Consider the following 18,265-nt stretch of genomic DNA (forward strand, 5'->3'; position numbering starts at 1 on the left):
TTAAACTGACCTCAAACCATTAACCACATAGGGTAGCATACTGTATGTTTCGTTGTCTAGACCAAACGACTGGCAAGCAAAATTGGTTACATACCCCACCATAACATACTCACATGAAATACTTCCTTATTTTGTTTAATAATAATGTTTTATGTTTATTTCATTGTCATCTTCAAATGTGTGAGACCTGTTTGTGGCAGAAGGAAGGGTTAACCTGTCAATCACACAAAAAGAAAAAGGATATGTCTAGTGTTTGGTTTGTCCATTCTGGGCTACTGTAGGAAAAGGGTGGTTTAACAAGGCGGACTCCATGTAAGAGGACCCGCTCTCTGTGCAGATATAAAGGGCTCATTTTAACCCTAGAACACTAACATTGGGTGATTTTCACCGACACAATTCTTGTCATGTGATTTTCATTGTGTTGCTGCTGTCTGAGTTGCATGGGTCCTTGGGTAGCTTCAGGCTGCTCACTGATGTCATTAATGGTATGTTGGTTTCCCACCTCCCACCTATGGTTTTTTCAAGAGGCATGCGAGTGATTTTCACCCGACGTTAGTGATAGTGAGTGCCATTTTTTGTATATCTACAATTTGATGCAGAAAGACTGTGCCTTCACCAGACAAGGATGTCCCAGGAATGGGTGGACCAAAGAACAAGTTCCCAGTTCCATAATTTTTTTTGTTCAGCAATTTCTCGTTAAGGATTACCTGATTTTTCAATAAATTTGCCGCCTTTTTAAAAGGGTCCCCCATGGTACCTTTTTTATTTTATTTTATGTGATATTGTATATTGGGAAATTAAAGAAGAGTACTACAATTTGGCATACAGTGTTGTACTTTTATATAAATTGATGAAAACTGTATTTTATCCGGGATATTATAACGGGTAAAATATACCCAACGTTAGTGATGGTGTTACTAATTTTAACGTTAGTGTTCTAGGGTTTAAGTAAGCAATATATTTGATCTCTAGTAGTTGGTAGAGACCAAAAATAGAGCTAAAAGCGAGTGAATACTGGACTTACATTCTCAAATTCCCGCCAATAGATACTCCTTAATCTTATATACATGGCCTTAAGTAAGCTTAAATATAACGAGTCAGTCTAGTATCTTAATTACAAAATTACTTAAAGTTTTTACAACCATATTTAGAGCCATATATTTCCCTTAGTAGTTGGTAGGGACCAAAAACTGAGCTAAAAGCGAGTGAATACTGGACTTACATTCATCAGTTGGCCAGATAACACGTCTTCAAGTGAATGATAATGTTGCTCAATGACTGCTGGATGTGTAAATAAGCAACTGTTTGCTCATTTTAATTAATTTAATTGAGATAAAACTAGTAATTTGAAGCTAAATGTAGCTAAAAAACCAACGGTTGGTTGTTTTCCAACGGTCCAAAAGAGGGCGTCGTCGTCGTCGTCGTCAGTTTGATTTCATTTGTGATTGACAGCGCGGAGGACCAATCAGAAGCTTCCGTGTGAACTACGCACTCCGTAAACAAACTGGCATCGCGGAAGTGCAGAAAGTCTCTTACACAGTCATCGTTACACCACCACCACGCTGTTTAATGTTTCGGCTGTGTCAGGGCACTAACACCAGGGTGAAGCTGCTGGTTTTACCCTGCTGCAGAAACATGTCCACTCCGTCCGGCACCGACAACAGGTCGATCCACTCGGACAGCGTCGAGGAGGTCCATAACGTGCCGATGGACGTCATCATCAGACCCATTCCTCCGGTGCTGGATGAGCAGAAAGTTCAGAGTCTGATGGACACAATAAAGGTGACTTTTACATGTACATGTGTGAGTTTGTAAAAGTGGGATGAGGCACTAAAATACAGTCTAGTGTTACCTAATGTAAAATCAACATTACATTCAGGTTCATGTGCTGCTTTTATCTCCATAAGTCCTCATATATTACAACAGGAGGATATACACTGGTGTTGTGTTTAGTTTTTGCATTTATGTTGCTGTATTTTCAGGTCAGAAACAGAATCAGAAATACTTTAATAATCCCAGGGGGAATATGCAATACTCCAGTATACAAACAAACAAAAACAACATATGTAAAAAGTAACCATCTATTAAGAACAAATATATATATATATATATATATATATATATATATATATATATTATATATATATATATATATATATTAAAAGGTATATAAAAGATCAAATTTACAGTTCAATAATGAAAATTAATATTAAGTAATAAAAAGGTCATTTGAACATGTAACTTTTAATGCATACTGTGAGAGGCACGCCTACATTTATCTGACAGTTACTGACATTACTCTGACTTTACTAGACTTGTTAACACAAACATTAAAGTCTCTGGCTTTGACCCCATTACGTAGGATGCAGGGACAGACAGGCCTCTTACAGTATGCACTGAAAGTAAAATGTTCAAATGACCTGTGAAGACATGAGACTTGATTAGATTTGTGTCAACCAAAATAGTTAGAAAAATAGCTTTGCCAGATTATTATTTTAACATGTGATTAGTTCATCGAATTTGATGCATTCAGGGCCACACCACCAATGAAAACATAAAGCTCATATTCACCGTAATATTTGTTTGAATATAGAGTTTTATATTGATATAAAGAGACACTTAATACAGAGTAAACTTGACAGTTTTTAATCTAAAGTAATTCAATGAAATGAAATTATTTTTAGTATTTATAGCAATATATTTGCACATTAAAATTAATATATATTTCACAGAGGTTTGGTTGGCGGTTTTGGGGTTCAGACTTCTTGGCTATGGTCCTGTGTAATATTATTTTAAAGTAATTAAATTTTGCTCTACCTCCAGTGTTGTAATAAAGTGTAAATACTTCTTTCACTTTCCTAAAGGCGGATGTTTATAGTAATATGTAGCTACTGTTGTTTCCCTCTAATCATCACAGTATAATATCTTATATCTGTTTCCTATCTACTATATATTATATATAGTACCTTGCATAATATCTGCTCCACACTCGCTGTAGAAATTAATTGTCAATTCGCCTTCCCCTCCAGGAGACAGCAGACGCAAGTGTTGTTCCTCCCATTGATGTGCTCTGGATCAAAGGCAGAGAAGGTGGAAACTACTTTTACTCTTTCGGAGGCTGTCACAGGTTTGCTGCGTATCAGAGGTTGAACATGCCGACCATCCCCGCCAAGCTCATCAAATCAAATGTCTCAGACCTCAGCACATACCTGGGGGCTTCGACGCCTGATCTGCGGTAACGCTGGAGCAAATCGGTTAAAGTTTTTTTTGAGACACTTGGCTCAGGTGACTCAGACACACAGTTTTGACTCTTCTGTTGGAGCTGGTGGCTGCAGTGCAAAGGACTTACCAGCAGGGGGAAATGTAACTCCTTAATTAAACACATGACGTTTTTAATTTGAAACCACTGAAATTAAAATGTGTGTTTTTGTAAGTTATTTATTTTGTGTTTTATAGCTTTAACTTTCAAAAAGCAGCTGCACCTGCACATAAAAAGTCATTTAAATGATCATTTTCCTACAGTTATTTTCTTGGATATTTGTAAAGGTGAAGGAGGTACAGCTGAGTGACTCTAGACAGTTCACTAATAGCATTAACAATGCTGTATTGTTATATATCTAAGTGTCTCGAAAAGCCATGACAGTGTAACAGTGAGCCAGAAAGCACAAGATGATGCTGCATTCACATTACATGTCGGCAGAATGGGAAAAACAGACTTGACTTGGTAGCGTTCTTTCCAAGATGGATTGCCCCACTGGGTAGCCTTGTACTCACAACATATAAACCATATAAATGGGTTACTTTGTCTGTGAATAGACTCCTTTAAATTAGCTGTCAAATTTGAGAGTCAATATTAGATTTTATTTTGATATAACTGCGGCTTGTGATGCCATTTTAACACTCGTTTGTGTTGTTGTTTGTAGCTCTTTTCTCTAAGTGGGAGATATTGCCGCTGTCAGAATTTAACGATAATTACAGCGCTGGAGTTGTAGTCAGACGCTGACTTTCTTTAGGGGTTCTAAGTGGTTTGATTACAGTCGTGATTGGCAAGCAAATCAATGGATTGTATTTACTGTCTGCCTGCCCTGAATTGTGTGTATAAGTGTATAAGAGTATACATCATAGACAGCTGTAAAAAGGAGCATACGTGGCACATACACTAATTTCTGCTACCATCCCCATAGTGCAGTGCAACACAGCTCAGGATCCTGAACTGAACTGAAGCAGCTAAAAGGAATCCATAATTCATTTTTATTATTTACACCTGTGTTTTCCTGCTGTGACTTGTCAAAATGTCCTTTTATCTTTTTTTTTTACACAGAGTAGATACAATAGTCTTTCTTTGAAGTTTGAGTCTCAACGAAGATTTAAACACAAGTTGTCTCAGATAAAGTTATTTTAGTCTGAAATTGTATCAGAATGTTCCCTGTAGTCATTTTTTTTTTATTTCTGTGGCATGTGTTAATTTTAGAAATCAAAGGGCGCAGAGCTGCTTTTGTGTGCAGCAGCAGAATATGAAGAGGAAATGTGTCTTTTTTTTCTTAATATCTACAAGGACAAGTCTGTAAAAGCAGTAAATTAAGTAGGACTGTATAAAATGTTGCTAGAAAGTGCGGTATTTTCTATTTTATCAAAACTTTCTAAAAATCCCATGCACAGTCAGCTTTGATTGTGATGTTTCAGACAGCGCAAGAAGACAAGGTAATAGAAAGGAGCCTATAGACCAGATGGTTTGAAGGAGTCAGGTGTTATGGGAACATCAAGCTGACAACGTCTCATGTCAAAATGCAAGATGTTGCTGAGTCTGCCCCTTTTTCCAATCATCCGTCTTTTTCTCGTCGTCTCTGAGAATGATTTCTCCTGTAGCCTTCCAGATTGTGTTATGCCAGAAAAAACAGAGGAGAAATGAGAAACACAGTCCAGGTCAGTTCATATGAAAGACCCCCGAAACGAGAGCCTTTTTTCTTTGAAGTGACATCAGATAAAATCATTTGTGTAAAACATATCGATGGCTTTACTCTTCATGCTGTAGTCCCGGTTGCCACTGAATAACACAGATAGCCTTACATGCAAAACAATGATGCTCTGCTGTGATTAATATTCTTCAGCCCCGTTTGTTGTTGCCACTGACCTTGAGGCTGGCCTTGCTTATTAAATCAAGCCAGTTTCCTTGCCCCTCTGTTCTTGGAGGAAGGAACTGTAGCTTTGCAGAATAATCTAGGCACACTATACGTCGCAGGTCTTTGCACAGAGACCCTCAGAGCTGCTTGATGGTCTCCCTTTGTGACCATCGAGGAAATGAAGGGAGCAGCTTTTTACCGACCGGCCCTAAAGGACTCTAAATTTCTTTTCTGAATCGTCGCGTGTGAGAAGACTTCCTGTGGCTCGCTCACTGTCTGGAAGTAACCATATCCTCAAAGGGTTTTTGACACGCAACACCGGTATGAAAAAAATATATTGCACCTGTTGCTTCGGGGAGAGGTTTCCATGGGTGGTTCTGTACGCTTTATCTTTGAGGATTTAAGCAGATCAGGGGGATTTAAGGGGGCTAAGAAGAGGAAGTGTTTCTGGTCATTTTCACAAATGGATCGGGGCCATGTCGATTCTCATTTCCATTTTTGTGATTTGCTGTTGTTTTGTTATTCAGCGATGGCTTAACAAATACATTTATGGTAATTTGTGGTGGAGATTTGGTGGTCTCTTTGATGCCCTGAGCAGGATTTGATTTTCTCTGCTCAGTATAGTTTCTCTCCTGCAACATCAGTACAAAAAAAAGCAGAAAATTGAGCACATAAATCTGAGGAGATTTCTTTTAATTGCAAAGAACAATATGATTAATGATGGGAGAATAAAAATCAAAGCTGATTGATGTAAAAATAGTGTGCAAAAAATTAAAATGGTTCTCACAGTGTAGTTTAAGTTTGTATTTTGAGGGCCCTCTGGTGGCTGTGGACCTCAGAACAACAGCTTAGTTTGTGCTTAATGTGGAAAGATGCTATATGTATATATATATTTTTTAATTAGAAGCACTGAAGTTGAGAGACGTGGCTAACCTTCAGTGTAAAATAAGGATAAGACTGGACCTTGGTGTTGTGTTGTATGCACCTCATTCATCTCAGACACTGATTATTTGTGTCATTAAGTCAGAGGCTGTTCGTTAGTTCTGTCTTGTTTATGACTGTTACACTGATGTCAAACAACAAATTAAACGCGTTTTCTTCCTCCCTGAGAAACATGAAATTGTAATACATACGTCTGTTTGTGCCACAAATAATTATGTTTTTAAAGAGAGAGAGAGGATCATTTATTCCTTATGCAAACACTGCAGTTTTCATCAGAACACCCCTGTGTCCACATATTTGTCCAGATTTCATCACCTACAGTGTTGCCGTCCAAAACCAAAAACATTATTTGCACTGTGAGATATTACTGTAACCGGGTTGAAATGAAGGTGGAACATTTAAGCAGACAAATCTGCCAGCTGTTTAAAATTTTACAAGCATGCCTCTGCATTCTTCTGTTTTTATTATAGCAGATTTCTCTTCTTTTCTCCTGGGCTGTATAATTGTTTATAATAAACACTGAAAAAAAGACGAGGCTTTTCCCAGTGGCTGGATAAAACTACAGTGCTTCTTGCTCTCCTACATTTGAAATACAGCTTTTAAAAAATGATCTCTGGTTAGCCAGCTCACCCATTTGTTCCACTTTGGGAGGCATTACAACCAAATCCTCTTGAAAGAGTTTAGGTTTAGGTGTTCGAGTCGCTGATGACTTCTCACAGCTTCCTATCCGGAATTCCCTCAGACTGCTGCTGGCCGCGGGCGTGTAATTTGTGCCAGATTTGCAATGTCGTATCCACCCCCTGACCTCACCGCTGTGTACTCTGTGACACACTGTGCATAAACCTACCGTCTCTGTGCAGCTTTGTGAAAGTATACATGTGGTATAAATGCAATAGGTTGTGTTTCACAGAGGCATCAAGCTTGTAAAGTGGCTCTATTGGCCCAGCCCTCATTAGAAGGCATTGTCTGTGGTCAAATATATCATCATGTTGTCGGTTTTGTCCTCTAACAGCACTCTGTTGACTTCAGCTGTAGGTGTAAGCAAAGCCAAAAAGTCCCTGCTGTGAAATCAGTCACTTTGACAGTCTGCCAACACACAAACATCCGAGTCCACATGCAGCAGGACAGCTGGACTGACCTGCTCCGGGAGGGAGGTGGGTGATGCACCTACATGCTAACATGTCTGTCGACTCGCAGTTTATCAGGACCACCACAGAACCTTAATAAAAGCATGTACGTCCCCTCCAACACAGACATATGGACAAATCCCGATTAACAGTGCTTAAACCATGATGCCAGAGTGTTTTGCTATACAAGGATGATGATGAGGGAAAATATGTGATGTGCTGTTGCTGTGTTGCCTGTTTCCCCATCAAGCTTTACCTCAGCACAACCTCAGCTCTTACCCTAACGTCCCTCTTTTAACCTAACCGCTCTAACCTGCCCCACCTGTCAAGAAACTACCTACCAGAACGCTGCCAGAAACAACCCAAATCTCATGAAAAGACCAAAAACAACAGTAAGTTCATCCCTTCTGTCAATACTTTTTAACTTCCACAACCTGCCTGTTGCTTTCAGCCACCATTTACCAGCCCCCATAGTCAGATATTTAAAAAAAACTAATTTCCTATTTGTTAGTACAAATAAGCTTCATCTGTCATATTCATTTTAATGAAGAAATATGTCACCCAGTGCAGAGGTGTGGCTCATTAATGTGTTTTTAATAGTTTTTGGACAACAATGGAGCTCTACGGCACACGGTACTAAACTATATCCGGCTTTGGCTACACTGGATTGTTTGACAACAAGACATCTAGAATATATCACCTCTTTAAATGAATGTAGGGGAAAAAGCATTAGGCAGTTCTCCTGCCTCTGACGTGTATGCAAATGTGTCAGCAGCAGAGGAAACCTGGAGAGAGTCACCACTGCTGTCTGCCTGACTGCTTCACATGATTTCAGTGTCGGTGACTTAATGAAGACCCATTATAGAGTGAAAAAGTGGCTGGTCCATCACTCTTCAGCCCCGATGAAGAAAAGTGCATGAAGAGCAGAGTGACTGCTGCACAACTGCATTAAATAGGCTGACTCTGATTGGCTGTGCACTTAAATACACATTTTAATGGGCTAATGAAGCTAAATAACACTGTATGTCAGCTCATAACGTCCTCACAGTGACAATACTAACATGCGTATTTAGCAGGTATAATGTTGACTATGTTCACCATCTCAGTTTAGCATGTTGGCATGCTAGATTTAGCTAATTAGCACTAAAGACAAAGTACAGCTAAGGCATTTGTTTATAAAAGTTGTTTAAATGTTAAAAGTAATATAATGATGATGGTGCTAGATGAAAGTTTAGGGTTATTACAGTTATTACAGTTCATCCCGAGGGGAACATGAATGTCTACCAAACTCGAGACAAACTCAAAGTCATTACTACTTATCCTCTGGGGACCATGACTGTCATATCTTGTGCCAATCCATCTAGTAGATGGATTGAAATATTTCACAAAATAAGTAATTTATGAGGATTTATCCTCAGGGGACCATGACTCTCAAATATTGTGCCAATCCATCTAGTAGATGTTAAGACATTTCACTCAAAACTCACTCTAACATCACCAACGTCATTAGGATTCATCCTCTGGGAACCGTGACCAATCAATCTGTAAATGTTGAAATATTTGACAAAATAAGTGACTTTGACCTGCTGTTGATGCTCAAGAAAAAAAGTCCAAGGATCACCAAAGTTATAAGGATTCATCCTCTGAGGACCATGAACAAAAATTCATGGGCTATTATCTTGTAAAGTGATGAACTGGCAGACGGACATTGCCATCCACAGAGTGGCTAAACATGCAGCAGCTCAGACATAGAAAACTTTCCTCTCTGTGCTCGGTGGCTCAGACAGAGCTGCTGTTCTTAGAGGTCTCTGAAGCTTAACAACACAGGACTCAGTGGGTGGCAAACCCAACATGCTGTCGCCTCATCAGTATGGATAAATGGATCTACTTCTTCCGGACGAGCAAAAGAGCCTTTTACAGTTCCATGAAATAAGAGAGTTGTTCTAAGAACGCTTCAACTTCTGTTTTTAGTCCCAAGTCAACATGATCTCTCTCTCTCTCACAGACACAAACAAAGTACGGCACACTAAATTCACAGTGAGTCATCACGGGTAAATGGTAAATGTAATTAACCATACAGCAGCTGAGAATTGCAACATTGTGTGTGGGGGGGTTTGTTGGCGTTTAATGTGTTATTACTGGATAATCAGATATCACAACAAATCAGTCAAGTTTCAGTTTATGTATCTTTCATAGCTCCTTTTTTTTTTTAAATGAATTTCTATGAAGTTAAATCTCCGGAGAGACTGTGAAATATTCACACTGCCTTTGCCAGCGCAGATTCCTGTGTTTAGATCGTGTCCTCTGTAAGACCTCGGTGCTCCCTCAGCAGACAGTTTTGGTGTCTGATTGTTGATGCAGCTGAGGCGCATTGAAGTGGTTGAATGCGCTGCCGGCTGTGGCTGAGAGAGACTTGTGGCCGCTGATGTGGCTTGGAGGGACTAAATCATCCATTTGCCACTGCTTTGTTGTTTTGCACTCAGGGCAGCAAGCAAATAACTCCAGGATCATCTGCTCAATGTTTGTTTACTCACACTTAACTTTCTCCTGCTGCCTGACCCGCTCTCCTCAGTGCAGGCCAATGGCAGCTTAACATGGTGACTCTAACTAGTTTGAGCCTGTTTGTCTGTGTCGATTAGTGATGCGAGTTCAAACATTAAGCCAGACTTCCTGAAAAAGATATTCAAATTAAAGAACGTCTTACATTTGACTTGGCAATTTCCATTGGAAATTTGAGAATTGGCTAAACAAACTGAATTTACATACACATCCACAGAACAAGTTCTCCAAACACCTGCACAATTTTATATTTAGACGTTGAAGCAAACTGAAGCTTTGAAGTTCATTTTAGTCACGACAGTATCTGCGCAGTTTACCAGCCAACAAAAACAAACCACTGTGGGTGGCACCACCATAAATATGTCAGTCTAACACAAGATACTAAACTGTAAAATAACTGAAAAGCAAACTTTAGTCCCTAAATGCCATTAAAAGACTGTAAAACGTATATATTTATAGAATGTGGAAACGTTTATAATCGTGCTACTGGGAGAGAACGACATTTCTTTGGCAAAATATTGTTATTAACAGTATTATATATCTATTTTTGTTGTTGTTGTTGTTGTTGTTGTTATTATTATTATGATTATTATTATTATTATTATTATTATTATTATTATTGTACTTTTTACTTCACTACCTTTATTTAGCAGCTATAGTTACAAGTTACTTCACTGATAGCAATTTCACACACAAAACATTTGATCAGTTAATGAAAAAAGATGTGTTTGCATATATTTAAGTTTATATTTTTATTATTTAAACATATAAAAGAAAAAAGACAAATCTACACACAACACAGATTAAATCTTACATGTTTGAAAAGGAGTATTCCTACTCCTTCTATATACTTATAAAGTAATTCATACACTATATCTCCTTTACATATATTTATATATACATAAACACAAACATATACATACTGTATGTTCATGCATGTGTACACCAACAAATTAAACTTACACATCACTGATGAATAATAATATAATATTCGATAATATGCCACTCAGTGATCTTCTGCGTACTTTTTATATATTTTGCTGCTCATATTTTTGTATTTAAAGGAGCAGTGTTGTAGCTGATGATTGCAACCGCCTATCCTCACTCTCTCCTTTCTAGTGTGAAAGAGTCATAAAAATGTGAAAGTCCTTATCTAGAGAGTTTGTCCTTTCTGGGCTGTAGAAACATGGCAGTTTAGCATGGTGGACTAATGAAAACACAGTATAGTATATATAGCTGCTTATTATATTCCATTTCTGGCATATTCTCTAAAAAGACCCTCCTAAATCTGACACACTGGACCTTTAAGTCAAATTTTGAATGCAGGTCTTTGTAATGGAGTATTTTTTTATCATGTGGCATTTCTATCTTTAGGTTAAAGATCTGATTATTTTATATTAATATCCTTATAACTGAATACAGTTATAACTCAGTGCTATATCAGTCTATAATAGTAGAATCTAATCTAATTAAAAGTGTGGTGAATAATGAAAACAAAACTACTGTTAATATTCTTTCGTTGATATTGCTGCAGCTTGTGTCTGTGTCACTATCACTTTATCTTTTAATGTGCCACTGCAATATTCATGCACACCTATAGTGCATTAGTGATTTATAACGTTATGTATGAGTTATACTGTGTGTATACAGAGTCTTCAGAGGTCACCATAACTCTGTGTGCTGCTGGCAGCTCCTCCCATCCAGCTATAAGAGCCCAGCTGCCCAGGCAGGTAGTCCGTGTCCATCCTTAAAATAGGCCAGTGCACACTGACTTATGAAAAGTCGGTCAGCTTTTTTCCATTTGGTGGTTATGTGCAGCACTTTGTGCCGGATTGAGATGTAGGCTTGGTGTCTGAATTGGTTTTCGGTCTGATCCAACTGAGGATTTGGAACTGTAACGTTTTAATGATGACTTTCGCCATGCTGCGGCCTGTGGCGACACATTTGATCTATTCAGACTTCACTATCACGTCCGAGGATGATGAAAACCGCAGCGAAAGCGATGGCAGCTCGGAGCAAAGTTACTGCGGCTCCACCGAAAAACGAAGAAGGATTTCGCACAATCTGGAAGATGAAACCGGGGTGACCGTGAAACAGAGGAGCGCAGCTAACGCCAGGGAGAGAGGAAGGACCCAGAGTGTCAACACCGCATTCACAGCTCTCCGGACTCTCATACCCACCGAGCCTGTGGACAGAAAGCTCTCCAAAATTGAAACTCTTCGACTGGCATCCAGCTACATTTCCCATCTGGCCAACGTGCTTCTTCTTGGAGACGGCGGTGCTGATGAACAGCCCTGCCTCGGCGCGGTTCATGCGCAAGGAGAGAGCGGGGCGCAGCAGCCGAGGACCATCTGCACCTTCTGTTTGAGCAACCAGAGAAAAGGGGTAAATGCTGTTTTTACTGTAGACCCACAGTCAAACCGACTTCGAATAAAACGCTGCTTTTAATACAACTGATATCAAAGTTTACATGAAACAGGCTCCTCAGCTCCGAGCTCAGACACGTTTTATTGTCTTGATCATGCTTTTTGTGTCTAACGCAGCATCTGTTTATCTTTCATTCCTGATCACTTTTGTGTAAATCTATTATTTTGTGCGTAAAAAGCACTTTTACGCATAAAAAGTACTTTTACGCATTGGGCATCTCTCGGTGCTGGCTGGAAATTCTTCCCACAGCCAGACTCACATGTTTCTTGTTTAGTTTTACATTACTGTAACTTCACTGTAGTCAAAATATATGGTGCACAACATCATTAGTAGCTTCTTTGTGCATTTTGAAATTAATTTGACATCAAACTTCGAAACTAAAAAAAAGTTGTTGATTTGTAGAAAATAAAAATTTGATTTGCACAAAATAAAACTACAACATAACCCGTGGAGTTACATTAAATATTTGTTTTTATGTTTATTTTTATATGACTGAGACATTTCTTCTTCTTTTTTTTCTCCAGATAAAGGATGGTAAAGACTGTTTAAAAATGCGAGGGCTGGGTCCACTGCGAATGAGACGCTGACAGAAGACCAGTGAATGATTAGCAACCTGAAAATCCTCAAAGACTTTCTCAGGGAAGAGTCAAAGCTGGTGTTACACAGCACACACACACACACACACACAGAGAGAGAAACACACATGTACACATGCTGGATCAAATGATGGAACCAAAGAAGAGACTATTTATACTTGACTGAGAAATTTAAGCATAAGGCTTTCAGAGATGCAGTGCATTTGTTTGAAACTTATGAGAAACTTTTTGTCCTTTTTTTTTCAAAAGTTTTAAATAAAATATATTTTATCAAAAATAAAAGTGTTTTTTTTTCCTGTTTTGTCCCATGAGAAAGAAGAAAAAAGCTGTCAAACCAGATTATCTTCAACTGTTTTTAACAACTTGGCTGTTGATGAAATGGACAAAAGAAAAAAACGGAATATGTTTATTTTTGGGACCAAAGATCTTTTAAGATGGTCTCTGTTTCAAGCTTCTTATTATATAACAAGAGGCTCAACTGCAGTTTGGAAAAATGGCCTCAAGTCTTTTAAACATTTGACAACTTAAATAAGAAAAATGTTTTTGTTTGACACCTAAATGCTCAATTTCCATACTGCGTTCTTAGAGCTATTTTAACAACCAACTTGGTGTTGTAAAATGTTTTTTATGTCTTCATGGAAAGCTGTCTCACACACACGCGCGCACACACACACACACACACACACACACACACACACACACACACATTTCCATTGTTTCCAGTAATTTTGCCAAGACGTTGTTTATGAAGCCTGCAGAGCCAAAGCAAAGGTTCAGGGTTTCTGGTGTCAATGACTGGTGTATTTTTTTTCCGACTCTCACGATTGGTGTTTTTTTGAAGTCTGTTATCGATTAGTCACGGCAAATAGTAGCCCACACTCTGCTCAGAGCCCCCAACACAGCTGTTGGTATGTCAGAGGGATAAATCACTGCTGTGGGCCCAATGGACAGGGAGAGATGGGGTGAGAGGTCAGAGGTCACGGTGGAGCAAAGAAATTAAACCCTGCTAATGTGTAATCACGGCGGATGATGCAAATATAATCCTGAAGGTAATTTGTCTTTGAATACTAACATTATCATCTACTTTAGTCACTATTTTAGGCAGAAGTTATTACATTTCCTACGTTTATATTCCCTTGCAACACAGCCTGCGTAGCACAGAGTCAATTCGGACCTGCTTTCACCAGGAAACATTTTATAACTACTGAAAAATAAGGCTGCAAAGCAAAAGCAGCCCAGTCTCTGTGGGCCTCTTCTCCAGTCTGAAAAAGACACTGCAATGATCGGTCCAACAGGCAGATTGCAGCTCAGACACACAGACAGCTGAGCCCAAGTTCCTGTCTGGCATCGCTTTGAATCAGACTGCAAACTTAGTCCACAGAATGACAGGGGGAGGCTCCCTGGTGGAACAGGAGGCTCTATGGAAAGTGAATTTTATGGCAGTTAAAGGTGCTTGCTGGGGGTCCGAGCTTCCCTCACCGCTCTCCAACTCCCCCTCCACCATCCCCCACCTGCCCTGTCAGACTAATTGGAATTTGCTGTGCTAAGTCCTCCATGCTCAGGGCCCGGGCCTCCTCAAATGGCTCCCCGAGGCTCCCCCAGGCAGGAAGATGTCACGGAGGCACAGGAAGGGAAAACAACGCGCAGCCGACCTCTCTGAGGAACTCTCTGTGCGACGGGCTTTGGGTCAGCGCCAGTCTTGACATCATCCGGCGCTGGGACCCAGATGTACAGCTCTCTGGTGGTACTCTTCAGAGCGAGCGAACCAAATAGTGAGTTTTCAACAAAGTCGGAAGGGTTTTTCTTTTTTTTCCAAGATGACAGGTAACAAATTGATGGCAGAGAATCATCAGAAGAGATGGGGGAGAAAAGCAAAGCTAGCAAATAAGGTCAGCGTGGTTCTGTTTAACATGTATGACAGGCGAGGATCCACCTGGGAACCATTGCAAAGGTTTACTACTTAACGTTAGTGAGTTTTTCCTCTTCCTCGTACCCTTGCACCCCTTAATCCCAAAAGAGATTTTGCGCAGGAAGAGATTGCGGAGATAAAATGAAGCCTGAAGGCGGCTCTACCTCCTCCTGCCAGGTTTGTGACCTGAGATGAAGGATGACCTTGATGGTCTGTGCTCTATTGTTTTGTGGAAGATAGAAACAGAAACAATAATAAAGGAGCTTGTTACTTTACTTTAATTACATATTATGTCATCCGTTTGAGGGATGAGGCCTGAACTCACCCTTTATATAAATAAACACAACGCTAAGTAGCACAGAGACAAAAGAGAGAGCGCTTTCTTCTGCCCTGCACACTAAAAATGAATGGATTCAAAATTGACCCAGTTTGCGCCAATACAGCGCAGATGTGATGTTAACTTTACGAGTTGGATGTTTTGATCAGATTTATTATTTATATTACTTTTTGATTGTTTACCCAAGTTGCTAATATGGTTGATTTTACCCGATGCTGAACAGAAGGAACTCAAGTTTTACTTGGACAACAAACCTAAACATTAAACTGTTTACAGATAAAATTATAAATAAATATATTATAATTGTGAGCATGTCATTTAAAACGGGGTGCACGTATTATTGGCCAACTAACACCAACAAATAGAGGTATGCAATATAAAAAAGAAGTGCTCAATAGAAAAGAACTGTCTGCAACCATATTATGTTTTATTCTGTGGAAATAACCAGACTACTTTACTTTAAAACTGTCACAAATGTTATAGTAATATAATGTTTATTGTCATAGGTAGTTTACTTGTCCTAAGTGGTATATTGTCTTATGCTGTTTATTATAACAGGTAGTTTATTGTCATAGGTGCTTTATTCTCATAAGTATTTTATGTCATAGGTAGTTTATTTGTCAGAGGTGATTTTCTATCCATAGATACTGGTTAACTTATTGTGCTGTTGTATCGACCCAAGTTTGACTTGTGTGTTTTTCCGACAAAGTAGAAGCAACAAATTTTATGACTATTTTTTAGAAAATATGTGTTCGGGACTTGGATGCCAGATGGCTGCGCTACAGCAATGAAGTTCAATAAAGTTCAATTGCACAATACAGTTGAAATAAAGTTAACAATACTGAGAGTATAAAATGCATTTCCTTTATGTTGCCTCAGTGCTTTATTGTACATTACAGATTGCAGTTTAGTGTCCTGTTGGAGAGTTATTCGAGCATAAATATAGAAGAAAGTGACAAAATGTAACACCTCAGCCATGTTTGCGTTGACTGACTAACAGTTATTGATCTAAACAAACAACTGAAGGAGGAAAATAGTCACATTTAAGAAGCAGGATTTAATGAATCCTGCTGAGCAATGGTTCCACGAAAACATCTTTACAGATTAAACACAAATCACAGCTCTGACAGCTCAAACGTGTTCCTGTTATGCCTCACCAAAAGAAAGGGGGGGAAAAAGCTGAAATAGATGATCCAGAAACGGGAAGGATGTAAGGCGTTTTTTCAACATCATCTGGGAGCGCAGTCCTGATTCCCAGATGGGTGCTTACCTTCAGCATTTTGTAGTCGTGCCAGAGAGCTCTTGTTAGAAACAAACCTGCACATATTTTAATAGCTTTTGCTCTCACAGTCTGTTTCAGCATGTTTCAAACACTCACTGGCTGGGGAGATGGCCCCTCGCTACACCTGCATGTCAAAGATATTAATGGTTCTGAGTCACTTTGTGGCTCGGGACTCAGATACCACGCTTCCGACTTTACTGAATATGACCACTTTCCTCCAAAAGGAGGAGGCGGAGGAGGAGGAAGTCTGTCTGCCTGACTGTCAGCTGAGCTTCTGTGGGGGAGAAAAGCCAGTCTGAGGAGCCGGTTGTGTCTCCTCAAACATACAAGAACAATTGTTTTCATGTGCCAGAGAGTTTGGCAGGGCCTTCAGACAGAGGGAGGATGATGTACAGTAAAGAGGATGGGTGGGTGAGGGGGGAGCTGGCAAGAGGAAATCCCAGAGAAGAAATTAGGGAACAATACAGATCAGTCGTAACACAGCTCTGTTCTGCTGCAGGCTCGGGCAATCAAAACCCCCCGGCACTCAGCAGCCTGCCAAAGCCCAGAGGCAGAGGTAAGAATCCAGCAATACAGACTGAAAGGTCTTTTTTTTTTTTTACTTCCTTAAACAAACAATTGAACAGGCAGTGTGATGCCGCTCTGCAGCCTCACAAAGACAGGAATCATTTCAGCCAGTTTCAGTCTTCAGTGGTACAGAACAAAGGTTTCATCCAGATCAAACGGCAGATAAAAATCACATATTTTATAGTGAGAGTGTTTGTCATCTCAGGCATGTGTGACCGCACATGTTTATTATGTATGTTAGTGTGTGTTTGAGATGTGTGTGTGTGTGTGTTAAATAAAAAATATCAATTAGCCAGTATATTAAATGTTAAATGTTGGAGCTTCCTGCAGATATCCAAGCTCCTCACTCCTCCTGTCTCATCCCATTTTGGGCTCTCGTATCTGCAATCTCAATCTCTTTCAGTCACTACCCAAATCCCTCATGACCATAGCTGAGGGTTGGAGGGCAGATGGACTGGAAAAATTGAGATCTTTGCCTTTGCCGGCTCCCTCTTCCCCACAACGGTACAACGTGTGCAATACTGCTGACGCCGCACCAATCCACCGGTCCATCTCACGGTCCATTTTCCCGTCACTCATGAACAAGACTCTGAGATACTTGAACTCCTTCGCTTGGGGCAGGGAGCATTCCTCCGTTTTCCAGTAGCGAACCATGACTGTCACGGCGTTCATCTTTACATACACATTTTGAGGTGTCTCTTTGAGGAGTTTCTTTTCATAGCTGTCATATTTGGCATATTGTTATTATTGTAATAGTAGCAATAAAGTATAACAAAGACTCTCCTGGATAGGTTAAATGTTGTTGACAGAATGCTGATGGTGTTAACAGTCCTTGACCTTCTCCACTGATTTGTTGATGCGGGAATTTAGATGTGTGGAACATGACTCAACTGGAACATGAGTAAATCACTGGTGAACAGCAGTCACACATTTTTATCCAACAACTCACACAGAAAGCTGTCGTATCAAATCGGAACCACCGTCTCTTTAGAGAATTTGACATCCTCTCCTTCCGTCGAGTCAGGGATGATTTATCCCATGTGTGATAAATGCTTTTAAAGGTCCAGTGTTTAGGATTTACTGGGATCTAGCGGTGAGGTTTCAGATTGCAACTGACTGAATAACACTTGCCTCACCCTCCCCTTACAAGTGTAAAGTATGGTGACTATGGAACTTGCAAAAGATCCTATCTAGATCTATTTTCAGGTTATGAGAGTCAGCACCTCCAAGTCTGATTTGCTGCCCTGTGCGATGGAGTTTAAGTATCTCTGGGTTACGAGTGATGGGAAAATGCACCGACGATTGGTGCAACCTCGGCAGCATTGTGGACATTGTACCGGACCACCGTGAGGAAGAGGGAGTCCATCTAGGTTCCAACCGTCACCTATGGTCATGAGTT

General features: G+C 39.8%; 2 protein-coding genes and 1 long non-coding RNA gene across 3 annotated transcripts in view; 2 read left to right on the forward strand and 1 right to left on the reverse strand.

The window, feature by feature from the left end:
* Positions 1 to 1,412, reverse strand: part of LOC109138032 (uncharacterized) — a 28,866-nt gene extending 27,454 nt beyond the window's left edge. The window contains exon 1 of the long non-coding RNA XR_003463887.1: positions 1,223 to 1,412. This is a non-coding gene — a long non-coding RNA (uncharacterized LOC109138032). The remainder of the gene's footprint in view (positions 1 to 1,222) is intronic.
* Positions 1,413 to 1,474: 62 nt separating this feature from the next.
* On the forward strand, positions 1,475 to 5,003 carry srxn1 (sulfiredoxin 1 homolog (S. cerevisiae)). Its single transcript, XM_019276554.2, has 2 exons — positions 1,475 to 1,782; positions 3,030 to 5,003. The coding sequence occupies exons 1-2, from the start codon at positions 1,570 to 1,572 to the stop codon at positions 3,237 to 3,239; spliced, it is 423 nt and encodes a 140-aa protein (XP_019132099.1). The 5' UTR covers positions 1,475 to 1,569; the 3' UTR covers positions 3,240 to 5,003.
* A 5,939-nt stretch (positions 5,004 to 10,942) lies between these two features.
* Positions 10,943 to 12,980, forward strand: tcf15 (transcription factor 15). Its single transcript, XM_010732051.3, has 2 exons — positions 10,943 to 12,133; positions 12,700 to 12,980. Exons 1-2 carry the CDS (start codon positions 11,654 to 11,656, stop codon positions 12,760 to 12,762), a joined length of 543 nt encoding a protein of 180 aa, XP_010730353.1. The 5' UTR covers positions 10,943 to 11,653; the 3' UTR covers positions 12,763 to 12,980.
* Positions 12,981 to 18,265: the final 5,285 nt, after the last annotated feature.

The sequence above is a fragment of the Larimichthys crocea genome, chromosome XV (assembly GCF_000972845.2).
Source record: "Larimichthys crocea isolate SSNF chromosome XV, L_crocea_2.0, whole genome shotgun sequence".
Classification (NCBI taxonomy): domain Eukaryota; kingdom Metazoa; phylum Chordata; class Actinopteri; family Sciaenidae; genus Larimichthys; species Larimichthys crocea.